Below are 20101 nucleotides of genomic sequence, written 5' to 3' on the forward strand. Positions count from 1 at the left end.
AATAGAATACACACTAAAATACTGTTTCCCTCATGCACCCTCCATTTTCTCCCATCAGTAATTTAAAATCCAAGATTTTTCTTCCACTTTCCCTTAGACGAACTAGCTGTCAGCAATGGACAGCTCCAACCCTCTGATCCCTTAATAAAACTGAAGGCGCAAACAAATGGTCTTTAATTCATCTATTTACATCCAGCAAACAATAGATCATTCACTTGCCATGTCATTTTGACATTGACAGAATATGCAGTAGTCTTCCAAGGAAAAAAATTAGGCCCCAAATATAAACTGTCCTCATCCTTTCATAGTTTCAATTTTTTAACAAGTAGATAAATATGGAGAAAGGTTATGTGTTTGAGTCTGTGTATGTATATCAGGTGGCTGGAAGTATTAAACACAAAGTAGGACTACAAACAGGAATACTTTTCAGGAAAAATACCAATGAGGAAAATAAAAACATTTTAACTGATTTTCATTAGCAATTACAGATTCAAAATAAGTAGAGGATGAAAGTTCATACTTATCATTTATACCTTGCCTACTGGTCATTTCAACTGACCCCCAAACCCTGTGTAGTTTAGACGGCTTTGTAGCTTAGAAAATAAGATAAATCATTTGGTTCCATTTAAACTATCCCACTGGCATAATGTAGGCTTTTAAACCAGCAATAAAATGGCTACCCACAAATTGATGACTAAGTATGATTATCTGGTATTACCGCACACTGTGTATCAGTTTCTAGCAGAACAAAATACTATAGTTACATACAACTGGGATTCTATTTCACTGCCTTCGGCAACAGCTGCTGATTCGTACTCAGCTGAAATGCCATACTTAATCAGGATTTCAGCAAGAAAAGGACCAATTTCTATAATAATGTTCAAAGCATTAATTATTGTTTTTAAAAAAATGGTTACTAACCTTGCTGAAGAGGCTGAGTGTTTGTACTGGGATTCTGACTAACTGGCTGGGTTGAGCTACTGGCTGTTGTGGCAGTAACAAGTCGGACATAATGAAACTTGCTTCCAGGCACTTGAATCTGCTGGACATTGGGAGCAGTTGCCAGAGGAATAATTGTCTTAAATTGTGATGTGCTCACTCCTCCAACAGTGATGGTCTGCACAGCTGATTTCACTGCCTAGTGAACAATACAACATGGCTCTCATTAATCTGCGATTTTATTTTCCTACTTCATTTTTACTCATGACAATTGCTCAAGTAAAAAAGTATGTTCCTGAATTTCATCAAAAGCTGTTGAAAGGAACAACCTGTTCAAAGAGAAATGAATAGTAATAAATACAGGAGTGAAACCAAAATTAATGAGTTCTACCATCCCTAGTAGTTAACTTCCTTGACAGTCCAGGTCAGATGACTTGCTATGAAGAAGCCATTACTTAAATTGCAAAAACCCACACAGTTTTGTTAACATCAGTTAAAATTTATAAGAAAAAGGTTATTTTAAAACTTTCAGTATTAAGCCTCATATTCAGAAAGAAAGGACACAGATATTTGGTTTTACTGCTATCCACCAAATTAACTACGGCAAATTTCATTTTCACATGTCCTAAAAGAGGAAGAAACCCCAAAGAAAAGCCCTCATTAAGTCTAGCCAATTCTGAAAGGCTTATAATATTCCACAGATACAAATGTACCCACTAACCTATGGGGAGAAGGCCAAATTCAATCCAAAATTACCACTATTTTGGTTGTCTAGGGAAACTAATTTTGGATTCAGATCTAATTCAGATCTGACTCAATATAATCATTTTAATCATTTTTAATCCTTTCCTTCAGTCCAACAAAGAGCAATGTGACTTCCCAAAAAGCTAAATGAAACATCAAAAGCAGAACAGAACAAAAGCCTTTTAAGATGTCTCCAATTGATGTTTAACCAATGTATGACAGACTGTCATACAAAGCAAAGATCCAGACAGGATTCTCTAATTAGTTCTATGGTATTATTTTATAAATAATTACACCACTACCTATTCTTCAAAAAGCCCTCATGCCAAAAGACAGGTGACATGACTGAGGAAACCTATATTCATTATATGGATGATAATTTATAAAAGAATAATTCTGAAGAATTTGAACATTTTCATAAAAGTACAGGGGAAAAAAGGAAGAATGTCATTAGTTTGGAAACTCTATAGATAATACTAAGTAGATTACTTCAGCATAAAATAATTCATACATTATCAGTAGGCAGAGGCACCACAGAATAGATTTTAAACAAAGATAAGAGATAACAGCTGTGATGGTGAGTTAAATGAAAACAAAACTTAAGAAAAGGGATAAAATGTGTATATATGGAAGCTACTGAAAAATCAAGCAACCTATGAGTCAGATGCGTACAATGGTACAAGAGACATTGTCCTTGGTCTATCGACTCAAAATGAAAAAAGAATACTATTTTAAGAAACAAGGTAGGGGAAGGGGGGTGGATAAACTAGGAGTTTGGGATTAACAGATACACACTACTATATATAAAATAAACAACAAAGACCTACTGTACAGCACAGAGAACTATATTCAATATCTTATAATAACTTATAATGGAAAAGGATCTGAAAAAGAATATATATATGTATAACTGACTCATTTTGCTGTACACTTGAAACTAACAACATTATAAATCAACTATACTTCAGTTGAAAATTTTCTTTAATAAGAAAAAGAAAAAAATATTTAAAAAAAAGAAACAAGATGCCTCAGACGTAATAGTTAAATTTACTGGGTACCTAACACATCCAGAGGACATTGCTTTTGAAAACTCTAAGATTATCTGATTTAAATCTAGCAACCAAATTATGAGCTAGGTACAGCATGCCACAAGAACCAGGGCTGGTTTAGTTAAGTTTGCACAGTATACCCTTTTTCCAACTCTACGTTCAACATTTCTTTTTTGTTTGCTTGTTTTTGGCCATGCTGCGCGGCTTGCGGGATCTTAGTTCCCCAACCAGGGATCCAACCCAAGCCACGGCAGTGAAAGAGCAGAGCCCTAACCATTGGACCGCCAGGGAATTCCCTCAACTTTTCTGTATCCTAAACTTCAAGCTACAACTCTTACAAGCTGTAAATAACTGGCTCTTTTAAAGATTCTTTTTCTGATATGAACCTTTTTTTTTTTAAGTCTTTATTGAATTTGTTACAATATTGCTTCTGTTTTATGTTTTGGTTTTTTGGCTGCCAGGCATGTGGGATATTAGCTCCCTGACCAGGGAGTGAACCCACACTCTCGGCATTGGAAGGTGAAGTCTTAACCACTGGACCGCCAGGGCTCTTTTAGAACAAAACCAGATCTGACTATATTTTTTATCAGTATACGTCTATTTACATCTAACATAGTTAATTAACTATTTGGATTTAAATCTACCGTTGTACTGTTTCCTATTTGAACCACCTGTCCTCTTCTGTTCCTTTTTCTCTCCTTTTTTGCCTGCGTTAGTGTCAAATGTTTCATTATTTCATTTCCTCTGTGGTAGCTTGTTATTTATACATTATGTTACTATTCTTATAGTAGTTGCCCTAGAGATTACAATGTTCAATGTAGGAATTAAATTAGTACTTTACACATCACCAAGACAATAAAAGAACCATAGAACGTTAACATCATTTATTCTTGCCCCATCTTTGTGCTACCATTAAGTATTCTTTAATTCTCCATATAGTTTAAACTCTATAAGACATTCATTTAGGGAAATTCACAAATTTACCCTTTCTGTCCTTTCTATACCCTTTCTGTGCTTCCATTTGGGATCATTTTTCTTCTGCCTAAAGAACGCACTTTGGATTTCCTTAAGTGCAGGTCTGCTAATGAGAAATTCTCTACACTTTGGTTCTCAAAAAATGTCTAATCCTTTTTTATAATCTCTCTTTTGCTTGATAAAGTCATCTACTGAATTCTTAATCTCAGTTTTCAGTTTGAAAATATACATCTGATTCCTTTTTATAGTTTCTAGTTCTCTGCTGAAGTTCTTCATCTTGTTAAATAAATTTCTGAATATATTAATCTTATTTAAAAAGCAAATCTGATAACTCCACTACCTATACCTCTCCGTTTTGAATAATTTGGTCTGGTTGCCTGATATGCCTAATGATGTTTGACTAAGTGCCAGACTTCGTTTGTGGAAAATTAAGTAAATAACTTGAGGCTTAGAATGATTTTATATTTCTCCAGAAAGCATTCACTTCGGCTTCTGGCAGGCAGTTAAGAGTAGGGGCAGATTACCCTAAACCAATAACAAACTGAGCTGATTAGAAGCTGAGCTTCAATCTTTGGGAGGCCTTGTCCATTTCTGGTTCACTCCTCCCCCAACCAAGACTCCAGTATCTACCAGGTTTCCTCCTCCTTGTTGGCGCCTGAACCCAAAGTTTTGTCTACAAGGTCTATAAGACTGACAGGTCTGCTCAGCTCCCCAACTTTCTGGGACCACTTTCTGCTCATCTTCTCAGTCTCTCAGCCACAACTTACAAATCAGCAAATGCCCTAAGGGGAAGGGTCACACTGAACACCAGGCAACTTCTCTAGGCTTCCCGTGACTTCAGGATGGTGGCCTATAATGTCCTGGCTCCCCTGGTAGGTCTCAAAAACCTTCAAACAAATTTTTTAATTAAATAAATTTTATTTTTCTTTTTAGTTGTTCTTGGTGGGACAGTTGGTCATCAACAAGCTAGTTCTGTATAGCAAAAACAGAAAATCCAGCTGAGTTTTAATCTAGGTTCCAGCATTTCCCAATTGAGTGACCTTGTGCAAGTAACTTAGCTTCTCTGTGCCTAAGTTTCCTCATTTGAAAATGTTAAAATGGCACCTTTCTCATAGGATTGTTATAAGGATTAAATGATTTAAATTATATAAGGTGCAAATAATAACTCATCACATATTATAATGCTCAATAAGTGTGTATCATTATCATTATGCCCATTATAGATGGAGAAACTGAAGCTCGGAGAGATTTAGTAACTTCCCCAAGTTCACACAGCTAAAAGTAGCAGAGCCTGGATTTGAACCAGAGCCAATTCCAAAGCCCATTTTCTTAAGACACTGTAATGCCTCCTACTGTAGACAGTTAATGAACAGTTACTAAATGACTGAATAAAAGTAAATAGCATTTAGTCCTCAAGAACTCTGTTAAAAACTAAAGTTGCACATCTGGCTCTAAGAAACATGAAAGTATTTTTTTAATCGGTTAGTATACTGGATAGAAGTATAAATAGCGTTTTTTTAAACTTTAAAATAATTTTAGATTTCACAAGAAGTTGCAAAACTAATACAATGTTCCCATGTACACTTTCCCCAAAAGAAAAACATCTCACATAACCATAGGACATTATCAAAAACAGTAAATTGACATTTAGTAAAATACTATTAACTAAACCACACAACAGACCTTATTCAGATTTTACCAGTTTTTACACAGACCTTTTTTTGGATGTACACTAAAGACTGTATAAATTCATGTAACCTACATCACTATCAAGATACAAAATTGTTCCATCACCACAAAGAAACTCTCTTGCACTTCCCTTTATAATTATAACCCTAACTCTTGGCAACCACTGATTACAATGCATTTTTTAACACCTAAAATACTAAGTAACATATAAAAGCTACCAACTTTGTAAAAGACAAAAGCATTTGAATACTACACTTAACTGCTTTGAGAATTCACAAGTTGGTACCTTACTTGAAGTAAAGTAGCCTGAGAAACTCCATGTGAATGCCTCTCTGAACATACCACATTACCAGAAAAACAGTTCATGTACATTCAAGAGAAATATTCAGTTATTGCTATTTCCTGATTTACACCCTTGACAGTTGGGTTAAAAAAGCAAATATCTTAATTTAAATTCAAAATAGCTACATTTAACATGTATTGGTAATTGTCCAGAAAAACGTGGACTTGAAAGATTTTTTTAAAAATCTGTACTATTTCCTAAGCCATTTCTATTTACACATTTATGTCATAATTATATACAGGAATAAATTTCTTTATTATTTTCCAATTAGCAAATGCCAGAAGTCCTTGCTTAATTGAAGATTTACCTAAAAAAATTTTTTTAATTAAATTTTTTTTTTTTTTTGGTAATTTTTTTAAAAAAAAAGGAAAAATAAAACACTCTTCCTGTTCTGTAAATGAGGATTCCTATTTGGTGAAGTTGGAGATTGACAGACAGCTCAACCAATATCCAAACACTGAATTTGTGGGATTCCATATAAATATGTTTGCTTTTTTTGGGGGGGCTGGGAGTACACTCTGAAATTTGGTTCTGTTTGTAAACACAGCCTAGACATCATTGTTTGGACATATGAGCTTTGGTTCCAATTTGTCTCAATCTTGTATGTATTCTGGCGAGCAACCTAACACTTCTTTATATTTTGTCTCTATTTGTATGGAGAGAATATTACCACTAAATGAAATTCACGTACTGCTTTAGGACACCTGCACAAATTTTGCTGTTCTGAACAGACATTAAGTTGTTATTTGTTTAATCTACTAGAAAATCATATGCTGGTTGGGTAGCATTTACTATAGTGCGTTTGTTTCATTAAACATAAGCTCTTCAAAATCAGATATTACATGAAACAACCTACTTCTGTCACATTAATTATGAAACCCTGAGGTAAACAAAGTTAGACAAAGGTCTTTGCTATGGGAATTCTTAGAGTCTTTAGAATGCTAATGAGCATGACAAAACTCCTAGATGGGTATGGTACAGGGTGTTTCCCAAACTTACTTAACAATAGCTTTTTGGGGAGAAAACGATTCTCTCTTTTTTTTTTTAATGTGAATGTAACATACTGGTGCAAGAGAAAGTATCATGTAATGACACCTGACAGGAAAGAGTTTTTCACAGAAGTTGTGCTAAAGAATGGTAGAAGTACAATGAATCCTAAGTACCCTGCACCTTGAAAGTCATATTGGTGAAATCTCTTAAAGTTGCAATTCATATGCATTTCTACATAGAATATGACTTAAGACTAGGTTTTAGAGCTAAGTACCTTGGTCACTCATTTTTGCATAATTTCATAAGAGGATCTGATGTTTTTCTTTTTTATTGAAATATAGTTGACATATAACATTATGTTAGTTTTAGGTGTACAACATTATGACCTGATATGTATATATTGCAAACTGATTACCACAATAAGTTTAGTTAACATCCATCACTGCACATAATTATAAACTTTTTTCTTGTGATGAGAACTTTTAAGATCTACTCTCTTAGCAACTTCCAAATATATAATACAACCTTATCTATAGTCACCATGCTGTACATTACATCCCCAGAACTTATTTATCTTATGACTGGAAGTTTGTACCTTTTGACCACCTTCACTCTTTTCGACCAAACACCCTGCCTCTGGCAACCACCAATCTGTTCTCTGTATCTATGAGTTCTTCCTTTTTTTTTGGATTCCATAAATAAATGAGATCACACAGTATTTGTCTTTCTCTGTCTGACTTATTTCACTTAGCATAATGCCCTCGAGGTTCATCCATGTTGTCACAAATGTCAGGACTTCATTCTTCTTTATGGCTGAATAATATTCCACTGTATATATGTCTATGTCTGTGTGTTGTGTGTATCACATTTTCTTTATCCATTCATCTGTAGATAGACACTTAGGTTGTTTCCATGTCTTGACTACTGTAAATATTGCAGCTTTGAACACTGGGGTGCATGTATCTTTCCAAATTAGTGTTTTCATTTTTTCTGGATAGATATCCAGGAGTGAAATTGCTGGGTGATATGATAGTTCTATTTTTAGTTTTTTTAAGAAACTTTACACTGTTTTCCATAGTGGCTACACCAATTTACAGTCCCACCAACAGTGCACCAGGGTTCCCTTTTCTCCACATCCTTGCCAACACTTGCTATTTCTTCCTCTTTTTGGTAATAGTCATTCTAACTGGTGTGAGGTGATATCTCATTGTGGTTTTGATTTGTATTTTCCTGATGGTTAGTGATGTTCAGCACTTTTTCATGTGCCTGTTGGCCATTTGTATGTCTTCTTTGGAAAAATGTCTATTCAGTTCCTCTGCCCATTTTTGGGTCAGGTTGTTTTTTAATTGAGTTGTATATGTTCTTTATATGTTTTGAATTTTAACCCCTTATAAGATATGTGATTTGCAAATAATTTCTCCCATTCTGTAGGCTGCCTTTTCATTTTGTTGATGGTTTCCTTTGCTATAGAGACACTTTTTAGTTTGATGTAGTCCCACCTATTTTTGCTTTTGTTGCCTTTGCTTTTGGTGTCAAATCCAAAAAGTCACTGCCAAAACCAATGTCAAGGAGCTTACCTCCTACGTTTTCTTCTAGGAGTTTTATAGTTTCAGGTCTTACGTTCAAGTCTTTAATCCATTTTGAGTTAATTTTTGTGTATGGTATAAGATAGTGGTTCAGTTTCATTATGTGCACGTGGCTGTCTGGTCTTCCCAACACCCACTGTATATTCTTGGCTCCTTTGTTGCAAATTAATTGATCACATGTGTGGGTTTATCTCTGGGCTCTCTATTCTGTTCCATTGATCAATTTATCTTTGTTTATACCAATACCACACTGTTTTGATTACTATAGTTTTGCAATATAGTTCGAAATCAGGAATTTATAGGGTTCCATCTTAATATGCTTTTAAAAAAAATTTGTGACAGAATGTTTATAGACCTTAACTTCATGGAAAAACTATGTTTATATATTATCCTAATTCCCAAACTTTAGGTTACTAAAATAAATAAACCTACCAAGAATCAAATTAGAAAGTTTTAAAATGCTTTCAAGCTAAAAGAGACAAATGAGAAAATGAGAAAAGATAAATATATGTGACTAAAGACAGAGTCAAACCTTGAGATGGGTACCAGAACTTTCAACACTGATTTACTGACTGGTGAAATAATATGAAATAGGTTAAGGTATTCATTTGCAAATTTTTCATGGATATTAACTTATGTTTTATTCATAGTCATGAGTTACAGTGACAAAGATAAGTAATTTTAAAGTGATGTGTTAGTATCTATGGAAGAATTCAAGAAAAGGGTCAAATGACCATATCTGGCAAGTTTAGACAATGTGCTCTATAAGGCATCAGCTTTAAAAATGTCAGAAACCAGGGAATTCCCTGGCGGTCCAGTGGTTAGGACTCCACACTTCCACTGCAGGGGGCACATGTTCAATCTCTGGTGGGGGAACTAAGATCCCGCAAGCCATGCAGCATGGCCGAAACAAACAAACAAAAATCAAATCAGAAACCAGCCCTACTAAGGATTAAAATGTACTATCAAGATAGGGTAAATCAAAAAATATGGGATTAGCCTAAGAACAGAGTGCTAAAGATCAAAGGAATAGATAAAGGGACCCATATATTGGAAAAGTTCATGATGAAATCTGGCATCAATGGAGAATGAGAGTTATTTAATAAATGGTATGGATTAGCCATTTAGTCTGACAAAAAAAAGCTGAATACCTGTAACTCATTCCTTGTAACAAATTCCAAATAGGTCAAAGATTTAACCTAAAAAATAAGGCCAATACTGGCATAAAGCCAGACATATAAACCAATAAAACAGAATAGAGTCCAGAAATAAACATGTGCATACCTGGTCAAATGATTTTCAACAAGGGTGCCAAGACCATTCAATGTGGAAAAGACAGTCTTCTTAACAAATGGTGCTGGGAAAACTGGATAACGACATGCAAAAGAATGATGCTGGAGCCTTTCCCAACATCATATACAAAAAACAACTCAAAAGGGATCCATAACCTAATTGTAAGACCTAAAACTAGAAAACTCTTAGAAGACAACACAGGGCAGAAGCTTCACAATATTGGATTTGGCAATGACTTATTAGATGATGCCAAAGGCACAGGCAAGAAAAGAAAACACAGACAAACCGGACTTCCTAAAAATTTTTAAACTTTGGGTCTCAAAAGATACTGTCAACAGAGTAAAATGGTAACTCACAGAATAGGAGAAATTTGCAAATCATATATCTGATGAGGGATTAAGATCCAGAATATATAGGGAACTTCTAGAACTCAAACAAATCAATTCAAAAATGGGCCAAGAATTTGAATAGACATTTCTCCAAAGAAGATATACAATGACCAATAAATACATGAAAAGATACTCAAACATCACTAATCATTAGTGAAATGCAAATGAAAACTCCAATGATGTACCACCTCACATCCATTAGGATGGCTACTATCAGAAAAAGTGTTGTATCCTTTTTAAACATTGAAGTATAGTTGATTTGAAATGTGTTGGTTTCAGGTGTACAGCAAAGTAATTCAGTTATAATATAATATAATATGAATCGATTCTTTTTCAGATTCTTTTCCATTACAGGTTATTACAAGATATTGAATATAGTTCCCTGTGCAGTATAGTAGGACCTTGTTATTTATCTATTTTATATATAGTAGTGTGTACCTGTTAATTCCAAACTCCTACTTTATCCTTCCCCCTCCTTTCCCCTTTGGTAACCATGTTTGTTTTCTGTCTGTGAGTCTATTTCTAATTTGTAAATAAGTTCATTTGTACCTTTTTTTTTTTAGATTCCACATATAAGCAATATCACATGGTATTTGTCTTTCTCTGTCTGACTTGCAGTTAATGTGATAGTCTCTAGGTCCATGCAAGTTGCTGCAAGTGGCATTGTTTCGTTCCTTTTTATGGCTGAGTGGTATTCCACTATATATATATGTGCCACATCTTTTTAATCCATTCATCTGTTGATGGACACTTAGGTTGCTTCTCTGTCTTGGCTATTGTAAATAGTGTTGTTATGAACATTGGGGTGCAGAGACACATTTATCTTGGAGCTTAGTTCACAATTTAAACTCCTGACCTTCAGCTTTGATGGTGGACAGAATGTATCAGTTCTCCTGATTACAGAGAAGAAGAAAGCAACACCAGGACTGAAGCATCTAAACCCGAGCACAGTGAGAGGGCGGGGTGGGGGAGTGCTCCATGGGTGATGTTTGTGTCATCAGTTTGGAGAATCAACACCCTCATTTTCCAGTGGAGGAAACTGAGGCTCAGAGGTTAGGCCATCACATCAACTTTGCACAGCTAGAGAGGGATGGACTTCGACATGAACCCAGTCTTAGGTTATCCAGAGTCCTTGCAGAGGGCACTGTGACCTTGCTCAGCTGGAGAAGGGCTCCATAGAGGAAGGTGGACTTGCCTTTGACCGGAGCCTGACTTCAATCAGTGCTGGACACTTTTCCCTTCATAACATGGTCCCTGGTGACCCTGAGCTCCAGCTGATGGACACCTCTGGCCACTTCTCTCTCTGCAGGGCTTCGGGCTGGGACTCCAGCTGAAAGTGAAGATTGAAGGACACATGTCCAACCCTGAATGTCACCACATGCTGACCCCTGGGGCAGGAATAAGGAGTAACTTGCCAAGGTCATGTGTGGGCAGTGGCTGAACTTAAGTCCAACAGAGGACTTTGTGAATCCATGTCCTCCCCTTGAGGTTGGCAACGGCTGGTTTCTCCTTCTTCGGACCCACGCATCCGTGCAAATACCAGAATCTTCTAATAGGTAAGGGAGAACCAGGAGCCAGGTCACCACAGCTGCAGGAACCAAAAGGATGCGAATCCACTGACCTCCTCGTGTCCAGCTGAGCACACATTCAGAGACGGAGCACCCTAATGAAGTCACGCAGGCAGAACCAGAATCGGAACCCAGACTGCCTGCCTCCCAGCCTGGGGCCTTTGGGCCACATGGCCTTTGGGGTTATCCTTGAAGAGGCTGGCTTTTCTTTCTCTTTCCTGCAAGAAGCCGGCAGGAATCTTTCAAGCCAGCAATCCTGAGTCTTCATCTGATCGCTCTGCCCACAGAGGTATTTTGGCCAGATCAATTTAAATGGGGTGAAATTCAATGGCATGGGAGTGAATTGCACAAAAACAGAAACACTTTAGGCCCTTGGATAACTTTTAAGAATGGAAAAGATTAAAAAGCTTTAGAACTACGTGTTCTAACCAAAAGCACGGGTCTTTTGAGACAGATATCTAGAATGGCCAAACTGCAGCCCAATGTATAAATACAATAATATAGTAATACAGTAATAGTAATCATATAGTAGTAATACTGTAGTAACAATGATAGGTAATACTAATAATAGTAAGATAGTAGTTTGAGAATTTACCATGTACCAGGTGCCCTGCTACGTGGGTGCCCTGCAGGCACAGAGTCTCATTTAATTCTTGCCCCGGCTGTACCATCTGGGTATGGTCATTATTCCCATTTTAGGGGTGGAGGGAACTGAGGTTCAGAGAGGTGGATTCCTTGTCCAAGGTCACACAGCAAAGTGAAGAGCTGAGATTGTAATCCAGGGACACCTGCCTCCGAGACAACCTGAGACGATTTTGCAAAGGTCACTGGACTCGGGGCAATGCTCCCTCCAGTGCCCCCAAAGCAAAAGGCGACCTCAGAATTTGGAAGAGGTGGGGTCTCTTCCCCCAGTGCGCAGGGAAAACCTCCCTTCGGCCCCGCCCACCAGACCCAGGGCCGCAGAGCCTCCCTCCACGGGGAAGGTGGCTGGGCTCAGAGTCTCCGGGTTGGGCTCCCTCCGTCCTTTACAGCGCCCCCTGTCGGCCCCTTCGAGCGTCTCCGGGGTCCGTGCAGGGCGGGCTGTGCGCGGGCGCGCCCTCCAGCGTCGGCGGGCGGGAATGCACCGCATGGCGCCACGACCTGCAGGTGGACGCGCACCTGGGGCCGCAGCATCCAGATGCGAATTCCCTAACCTAACCTCACAGCGCTGCCTTCTCCCACCATGTATGCGCCTCTTTCCCTCCCCTCTTTCTTTCCTGTTCTGCCCTTTCCCACCACTCCCCATAATCTAATTAAATCAATGGAAGTTTCTCCAGGAAAAGGCACAAAAGCATATAGAATTCAGCCTGCAATTTCAGGATTTCATAGGCCCCTCTTTATCTCATCCGTAAATGTTCTCACTGAGTATCTTAGCAGAGCTTCTTGGATGTAACAAAAGAACGAGGGCATTTTCAATACTGCTATTCCCCCCCCAAAGTCCAGTTTCAATAAATAAATGGAGAATAGACAAAAAGAAAAAGAAAAACAGTGTTGGCAAGGATATGAAGAATATGAACCCTTGTGCATTACTGATGGGAATGTAAAACAGTACAGCCATTGTGGAAAACGGTATGGTGGTTCTTCAAAAAATTAAATATTATAGCATTACCATATGATCCAGAAATTCAGCTTGTGGGTATACATTCAAAAGAATTGAAAGCAGGGTCTCCAAGAGGTATCTGTACACCCATGTTCATAGCAACATTACTCACACGAGCTAAAATATGGAAACAATCCAAGTGTTCATCCACAAATGAATATACATACAATGGAATATTATTCAGCCTTAAAAAGGCAGGAAATTCTGACTGGTGAACTTTGAGGACATTATGCTAAGTAAAATAAGCCAATCACAAATAAAGGACAAATAATGTATGATCCCAGTTTTATGAAGTAGAGTAGCTAAAATCACAGAGACAGAAAGTAGAATAGTGACTGCCAAGGGCTAGGGAGAGAGAAAAATGGGTTTAGAGTTGCAGTTTTCCAAGATGGAAAGAGCTCTGGAGATGGACTGTAGAGATGATTGCACAACGATACGAATGCACTTAATACCACTGAAAAATGTACATAAAGATGGTAATTTTTATGTTGCATTATTTTACCACAATACAAAAATTAGATACCCACCTTGCAAGATGGGTTATAAAAATCAGTCAGGATCAAACTGATACAGAGGCTAATATTAATTGAACCATTCCATGAAGTTTAAAAAACAAGAATAATTCTATCTGTTCTTGTACTTAATTTGTAGTAAAAGAATATTATATGTAAAATAATTACATAAAGTAAAACCAAATAATGATTTTTTAATGGATAAATATTTTAAAATATTGGAGTAAGGAAGACTTATCTAAGCATAGCTCAAAAACTCAAAATTCATACTTGAAGACACTATTTTGACAAATTTAATGTGCAGAATGTCTGCAAGAAAAAAAAGACAACGCCAACTGGGAAAAACGTTTGTAACCACATTGATAACAAAGGAGTACTTTCCTTAATATGCCAAGCAAGCAAAAAAAAAGACAAATCACCCAAAGGGCATCAGAGTTCAGAAGAGGAGTCCAGAAGACACAAAAATATGAACAATTTTTAAAAATACAAATCTATGTGAGATATTTTAATCAGCTTGGCAAAGACTAAAAATGACAAACAGGAGAGCACAGAAGTAGACCCACACAAATACAGTCAACTCATCTCTAAGGAGTAAAGGCAATTCTATGGAGAAAGGATAGTCTTTTCAACGAATGGTGCTGAACAACAGGACATTCACATGCAAAAAAGTGAATTTCAACACAAATCTTAACATCTGTCACATATGGATCATGGTCCTAAAACTATAAAACTAAACTATAAATCTCCTGTACGATAATAGGAGAAAAATTAGGTTACCTTGGATTTGGTGACGGCTTTTTAGATACAATACCAAAAGTACAGTCCATGAAAGACAAAGTTGATAAGGCAAACTTCATTAAAATTAAAAATTTCTGCTTTGTAAAAGACACTGTTAAAAGAATAAAAAGACAAGCCAAAGACTGGGAGAAAATACCTGCAAAACACATGCTAAGGTCTAAAGATGTAGGAGCCATCTGAGTTCTATTCCAAAAATTTTCAAAACTAAACGGCACCATAGGGATGCAACCAGCAAACTCCAGGCTATGAAAAACTACAGGATATAAACAACCTGATGTTTTGTTTTGTTTTTTTGCGGTACGCGGGCCTCTCACTGTTGTGGCCTCTCCCGTTGTGGAGCACAGGCTCCGGACGCGCAGGCTCAGCGGCCATGGCTCACGGGCCCAGCCGCTCTGCGGCCTGTGGGATCTTCCCGGACCGGGGCATGAACCCGTGTCCCCTGCATCGGCAGGCGGACTCTCAACCACGGCGCCACCAGGGAAGCCCCTTGATGTTTTTTTTAAAGGCAAGAGGAAAAAAGGAAAATGAAGAAAGTAAGAGAAATATCAATCATTCACAAACTTATCTGAATCCCGAATTCAAACACACTGTAAAAATTTAAGATGACTGGGGAAATGTGAATTAACTAGGTATTTAATGGCATTAAAGGAATGTGGATAAGTTAAAAAAAAGTGTCCTTATCTTTTATATACATAAAGAAATATCTACAGATAAAATGACATGATTTACTTTAAAAAAAAAAAGTGGGAAGAGAGTTAAAGATGATAACAAGATTAAGTGGATAATTCCAAAGTTGGATGAAGGGTACATGGGAGTTAATTTTACTATTCTAACTTTTTAAATATATTTTAAATTTCTATAGTAAAAAAGCTGTTAATAATACAGCAACAGGCCCCACAGGTATTCAAACAACATAATTATAAAAGCATAAAAACAAAAACAATATAACATAGAGAAGAAGTAAATTCTCAGTCATTTACTCCTTCTACTCCTTTATCCTGGCTAATGGGTGCTGACATGAGAAGCTACATACGTACAAAATAATTCAGGCGACAGAATCAATGGGACCTTACAACCTGCAGTCACCTCAACTCTAACTCTTATCAATCTTACAACCTGTGTTAAAGTTTGTCAGGAAAACAGATTCCCTTCACTTCAAACTGTACTCACTGGACCATCCCCTAACTCAAACATTTAAGAGCTTCACAGCAAAAGAAGAAGCTATCAACTTCTGAAACCTCTGTCCCAAAACTGTTCTAACTCTCAACTTTCCAATACTGTCATTGCTCATATCACTTCTTGCCTGGATATTTGCAAAACAAATTCAAAATCAGCTTTATGATTCGTCTCTACCTGCCTTGAATCTACCACACAAACACTGCCTAAGTAATTTTTTTGCAAACTTCACTTTCATACTTTTATTATATCTCTTGTTGCCTTAGAAACATTTCATGAGTCTCCATTTAATGACAAAATTAAGTTTAAATTTGCTTGCTTTTGAAAATTATCCATGATCTAAACGTATCTTTTTATGTTCTCCATTCCCTGCAAAGGATTACTAATTCTAATCAGAGTAGGTGTCTTAGTACTCTGTATGTATGTACTCTCATACGTATACATATGTGTTCATCATATGTATAATTACCTCTAGTCCTTCACTCTTGTGGCTGACATCCACTCTAATTCTACCCATAAAAAACCCTTAGCTCAGGGATGCCTTCTCTAATCATCCCAACTGTGGTTGAATCCCCTTATATAGGATCTCATGACATCACATGTCTTTTGTAATTTTATATTTTTGTATATCATTTAATTCATTTCTGTCACATTCCCTTCCACACCTCCGTAGACCTTAGGTTCCACACGTCTACTTTTGCTCTCTTCTATTTCCCCAAAGAATACAGTCCCTAACACAGCGCAGGCACTGCTGAGTGGTGAATGAAGGGACGTCAGGACTTCTCTTTTTCTTTTCTCTTTAGTTTCATACCACCTTGTCTATACCACACAACTTAGCATCTATTTCATTGTTCATTATTGTTTTACATGCATTGAATTTTGTCTGCTCAACCACTGTAAGCTCTTCCATAGTTCCCACAGCCTCAGCACATAGCACACATGGACCTCAATAAATATTGATAGCCACTCAAAAATGGAGAATGGAAGAGTGACTCTTTATAGCAGGAAATCTTCACTATTGTTCAGACTTCCAGTTTCCTGCCTAACTAATGTCAACTACCTTTGTTAATACAGCACTACTACACTACATATGGATGATTACACTACAGACTGCTTACTGCTAACCAAAATCCATATTCTCTTCTGCTTCCTAGGCATATAGCCAGATTATATTTCCTAGGCTCCCTTGTAGTAAGGTAAGCCTACAAGACTGAGCTTTAGCTAGTGAAGTGAACGATGCAACATCCATCTGGTCTGGTCCATAAAAGCCTCCCAACATGTGCTTTTCCATGTGTTTTCCCTTCCAGTTGGCTGGAGTGGAGATAACCTTCAGGGAGACTGAGAACTTCACTCAGTTTACTGTAATTTCTAGCCCATTATAAATATTAGCATTTAAAAAGTAAAACTGTCACATTACTTTTTAAAATGCATTCAATGGAATCAAATCAACATAGTGATTTGATACTCACAAGTATCTATTATATTTTTTAAAATATAAACAAAGAACTCTTTAGCAGTCAGAAATTTATATTATTCCTTTTCCTCTGTGAACTTGTGTTTGAATTCCATATCCTCTAAAAATTTTATTCTAGTGTAACATTTTTATCCTTGAAATTCTTTTATCATAATTCTCTGAAACAAAAAGATGTATTTATGTAAAGCTCTAAGTGTTAAATAATTTTGTCTTGATTGAGTTCATAATACAATTATTGTATACACTTAAAACAACAAATATATTACAAATTGTGATTATTACAATATAAAAAGACTTTATTGAAATGCATCTTTCAATAAGATGATCATTTTAAAAGATTACTTCCTGTATCCATAAATGAATACTTCACATCACTAGACATTTCAGCATCAATTCTATTCCTGTGTTTTTATAAATAGTGAAAAACATTATTTTCACAAATAAGTTTATATGAACAGAAGGATATTTATTGTAATAATATACATTAATACCTGGAAATCCTGAGTTTTATACAAAAATCACATTGTATTCTACCATCAAAAATTATTTTTAATGATCTGTAAACTTACTTACGTCCTCCTTCAATTTATTAGGGAAAAAAAAAGGGAAACTCTGAACTACAAGCAAAAGAATTAATAATCTGCAGTTGTTTGTTTCTCAGTTTCTAGGAAATAGGTAATAAAGGCTTTTTACCAAAACCTATCAAATGACAGGTGCACTGTTTACCCTAATACATTCAGAAATAGGAAAAAAATTTTTTAATTGTTAACTTCTTGAGGTAATAATGTTCTTTATCGTAATAGAGGTGTTTTTTGTTGCATAGATATATGCATTTTAGCTGAAAACATCCAAATGTTTAAGATTTGCATATTTCAGTATATGTGAATTTTACCTCAAAAGGAAAAAGAAAACCCTCTAAACAAGTAGTGAATTCTAGTTAATGGTATGCTTGATGGAATATTTGGGGAGACATATACTGAACATGGGCAACTTACTCTGAAATGCATTTTAAAAATAAGATGGATAGGACTTCCCTGGTGGCACAGTGGTTGAGAATCCGCCTGCCGATGCAGGGGACACGGGTTCGTGCCCTGGTCCGGGAAGATCCCACATGCCGCTGAGCGGCTGGGCCCGTGAGCCATGGCCGCTGAGCCTGCGCGTCTGGAGCCTGTGCTCCGCAACGGGAGAGGCCACAACAGTGAGAGGCCCGCGTACAGCAGAAAAAAAAAAAAAAAAAGTTGGATACAGGGATGTGTAAATAAATGATGAAGCAACTATAGTAAAATGTTGAATCTAGAATTTAATTATAGAAGCTTTATAGAATTCTACCCAAGCTAAAAGACCTAGAAGTAGAAAGAGTTCAATAAGTTATACTGGTCATAGATTTCAGAGAAGTAAGAAACTTTTCTTAAACCATTTGCACATAGCTTATGCTCTGAAATTCCTCCCCTGGGAGTTAAGTACATTCTGCACCCTAAATGGCTATGGGATGATTCAATTACTTACCATAGAGAGGGCAAACAGGAAAAATCTGTTTGCCAAATAAGGCCAAAAAAGAAGAGCACTCCCCTGGGTAGAAGAGAAAAACTGACAAGAAGTATGTATAAGGTGTATTCAAGGATGTCCAGGATAATTTGCATAGACTCTTAAAAGAGTAGTATATTTTGAAGACGTATTCATGTTCATTATAAAGATAGTCAGGAAAAAAAAGAACCCATCAACATTACATAAAGTGTGACAGGCCTGACATTTTGAAATATTTACTTACTCTAAGACCAAATTAGTGAGAAAGAAAGGGTTTTGAGGTTTCTAACCCTCAATTCTTTAATCCAATTTTCCAGGACCCAAGCTCTGCAGACTTTTACCATTTTTGAACTTCAGTTATCCAAAAGTTTAACTATCCTGAAGTCTTTCTGATCAGATTTGATATGAATCAACAGCCCAGCTTCACTCCTTGTGCTAAGTTATCTACCTTTCATAGAATATAGTTTCCCCACCTTAGATGTATAAGGTTTAAAAAAAAAAAAAATAGCCCAGATGGCCATTCTAAAATGAAAGCCAGACTTAAAGATAACCTAGATGTTGCAATCATCAGATAAGGACTTTAAAATAACTATGATTAATATGTTAACAGACCTAGTAGGAAACGAAGACAACTGCAATGAACAGAGGGGAAATGCAGCAGAGAAATGGAAACTATAAAAAAGAGCCAGATGGAAATGCTAGAAATAGAATAAACACAATGATCAGAGATGAAGAAGTCCTTCAATGGGCCCTTTAGTAGACTCCTCGCAATTGAGGAAAGAATCAACTAATTTGAAGATAGGTCAATAGAAATTATCCAAGCTGAAACACAAAGAAAAGGGAGTGGCAGGGGCGGAGCGAGGGGCAGAACAGAGCATCTAAGAGCTACGGAACTATCTCAGTCCAACATTTTTGAAACTGGAGTTCTAGAATGAAAAGAGAGAAAAAACAAGACAGAAGAAGATTTGAAGAGATATGGTCAAAAGTTTTCCAAAAATAAAAGACAATAAATCAAAGGTCTGAGAAGCTTTAAAATCAAGACAAATGTATATTTTAAAAAGAAAAGAACAACAACAAAACAGACATCTGGACACATAATAGTCAAACGACAGAAATCCAAATACAAAGAGAAAATCTTGACGGCAGCTAGGAAAAGGAAAAAAAAGACATTATATACAGGGAGAAAATAGACAAAACTTACAACATTATTTCTCAGCAGAAATTATGCAATCTAGAAGTCAATGAACTGACATTTTTAGAGTATGGGGAAAACTGACAACCAAAAATCTTTTACCCAGCAGAAATATCTTTCAAAAATAATGGCAAAATAAGACTTCTTCAGGCGAACAAAAGCTGAAAGAATTTCTTATAAGCAGATTTTCATTAAAAGAAACATCAAAGATAGTTCTTTAG

At 36.5% G+C, this 20101-nt stretch overlaps 1 protein-coding gene across 10 annotated transcripts in view; it reads right to left on the bottom strand.

The window, feature by feature from the left end:
* LIN54 (lin-54 DREAM MuvB core complex component) overlaps positions 1–20101 on the bottom strand; it is a 75829-nt gene that overhangs the window by 17370 nt on the left and 38358 nt on the right. For 9 of the 10 annotated variants that reach the window (XR_016393347.1, XM_022599407.2, XM_022599409.2 and 6 more), the window contains exon 5: positions 922–1138. The exons of the other annotated variant lie outside the window; for it this stretch is intronic. Coding sequence is in view for 8 of the 9 variants with exons in the window: in XM_022599407.2 (XP_022455115.1) it covers positions 922–1138 (217 nt within the window). In the remaining variant the exon portion in view is untranslated. The remainder of the gene's footprint in view (positions 1–921; positions 1139–20101) is intronic. 10 annotated transcript variants of the gene reach the window in all.

The sequence above is a fragment of the Delphinapterus leucas genome, chromosome 5 (genome assembly GCF_059928025.1).
Source record: "Delphinapterus leucas isolate spDelLeu-1000000601 "Yukka" chromosome 5, BTC_Dleu_Yukka2, whole genome shotgun sequence".
Taxonomy (NCBI): Eukaryota; Metazoa; Chordata; class Mammalia; order Artiodactyla; family Monodontidae; genus Delphinapterus; species Delphinapterus leucas.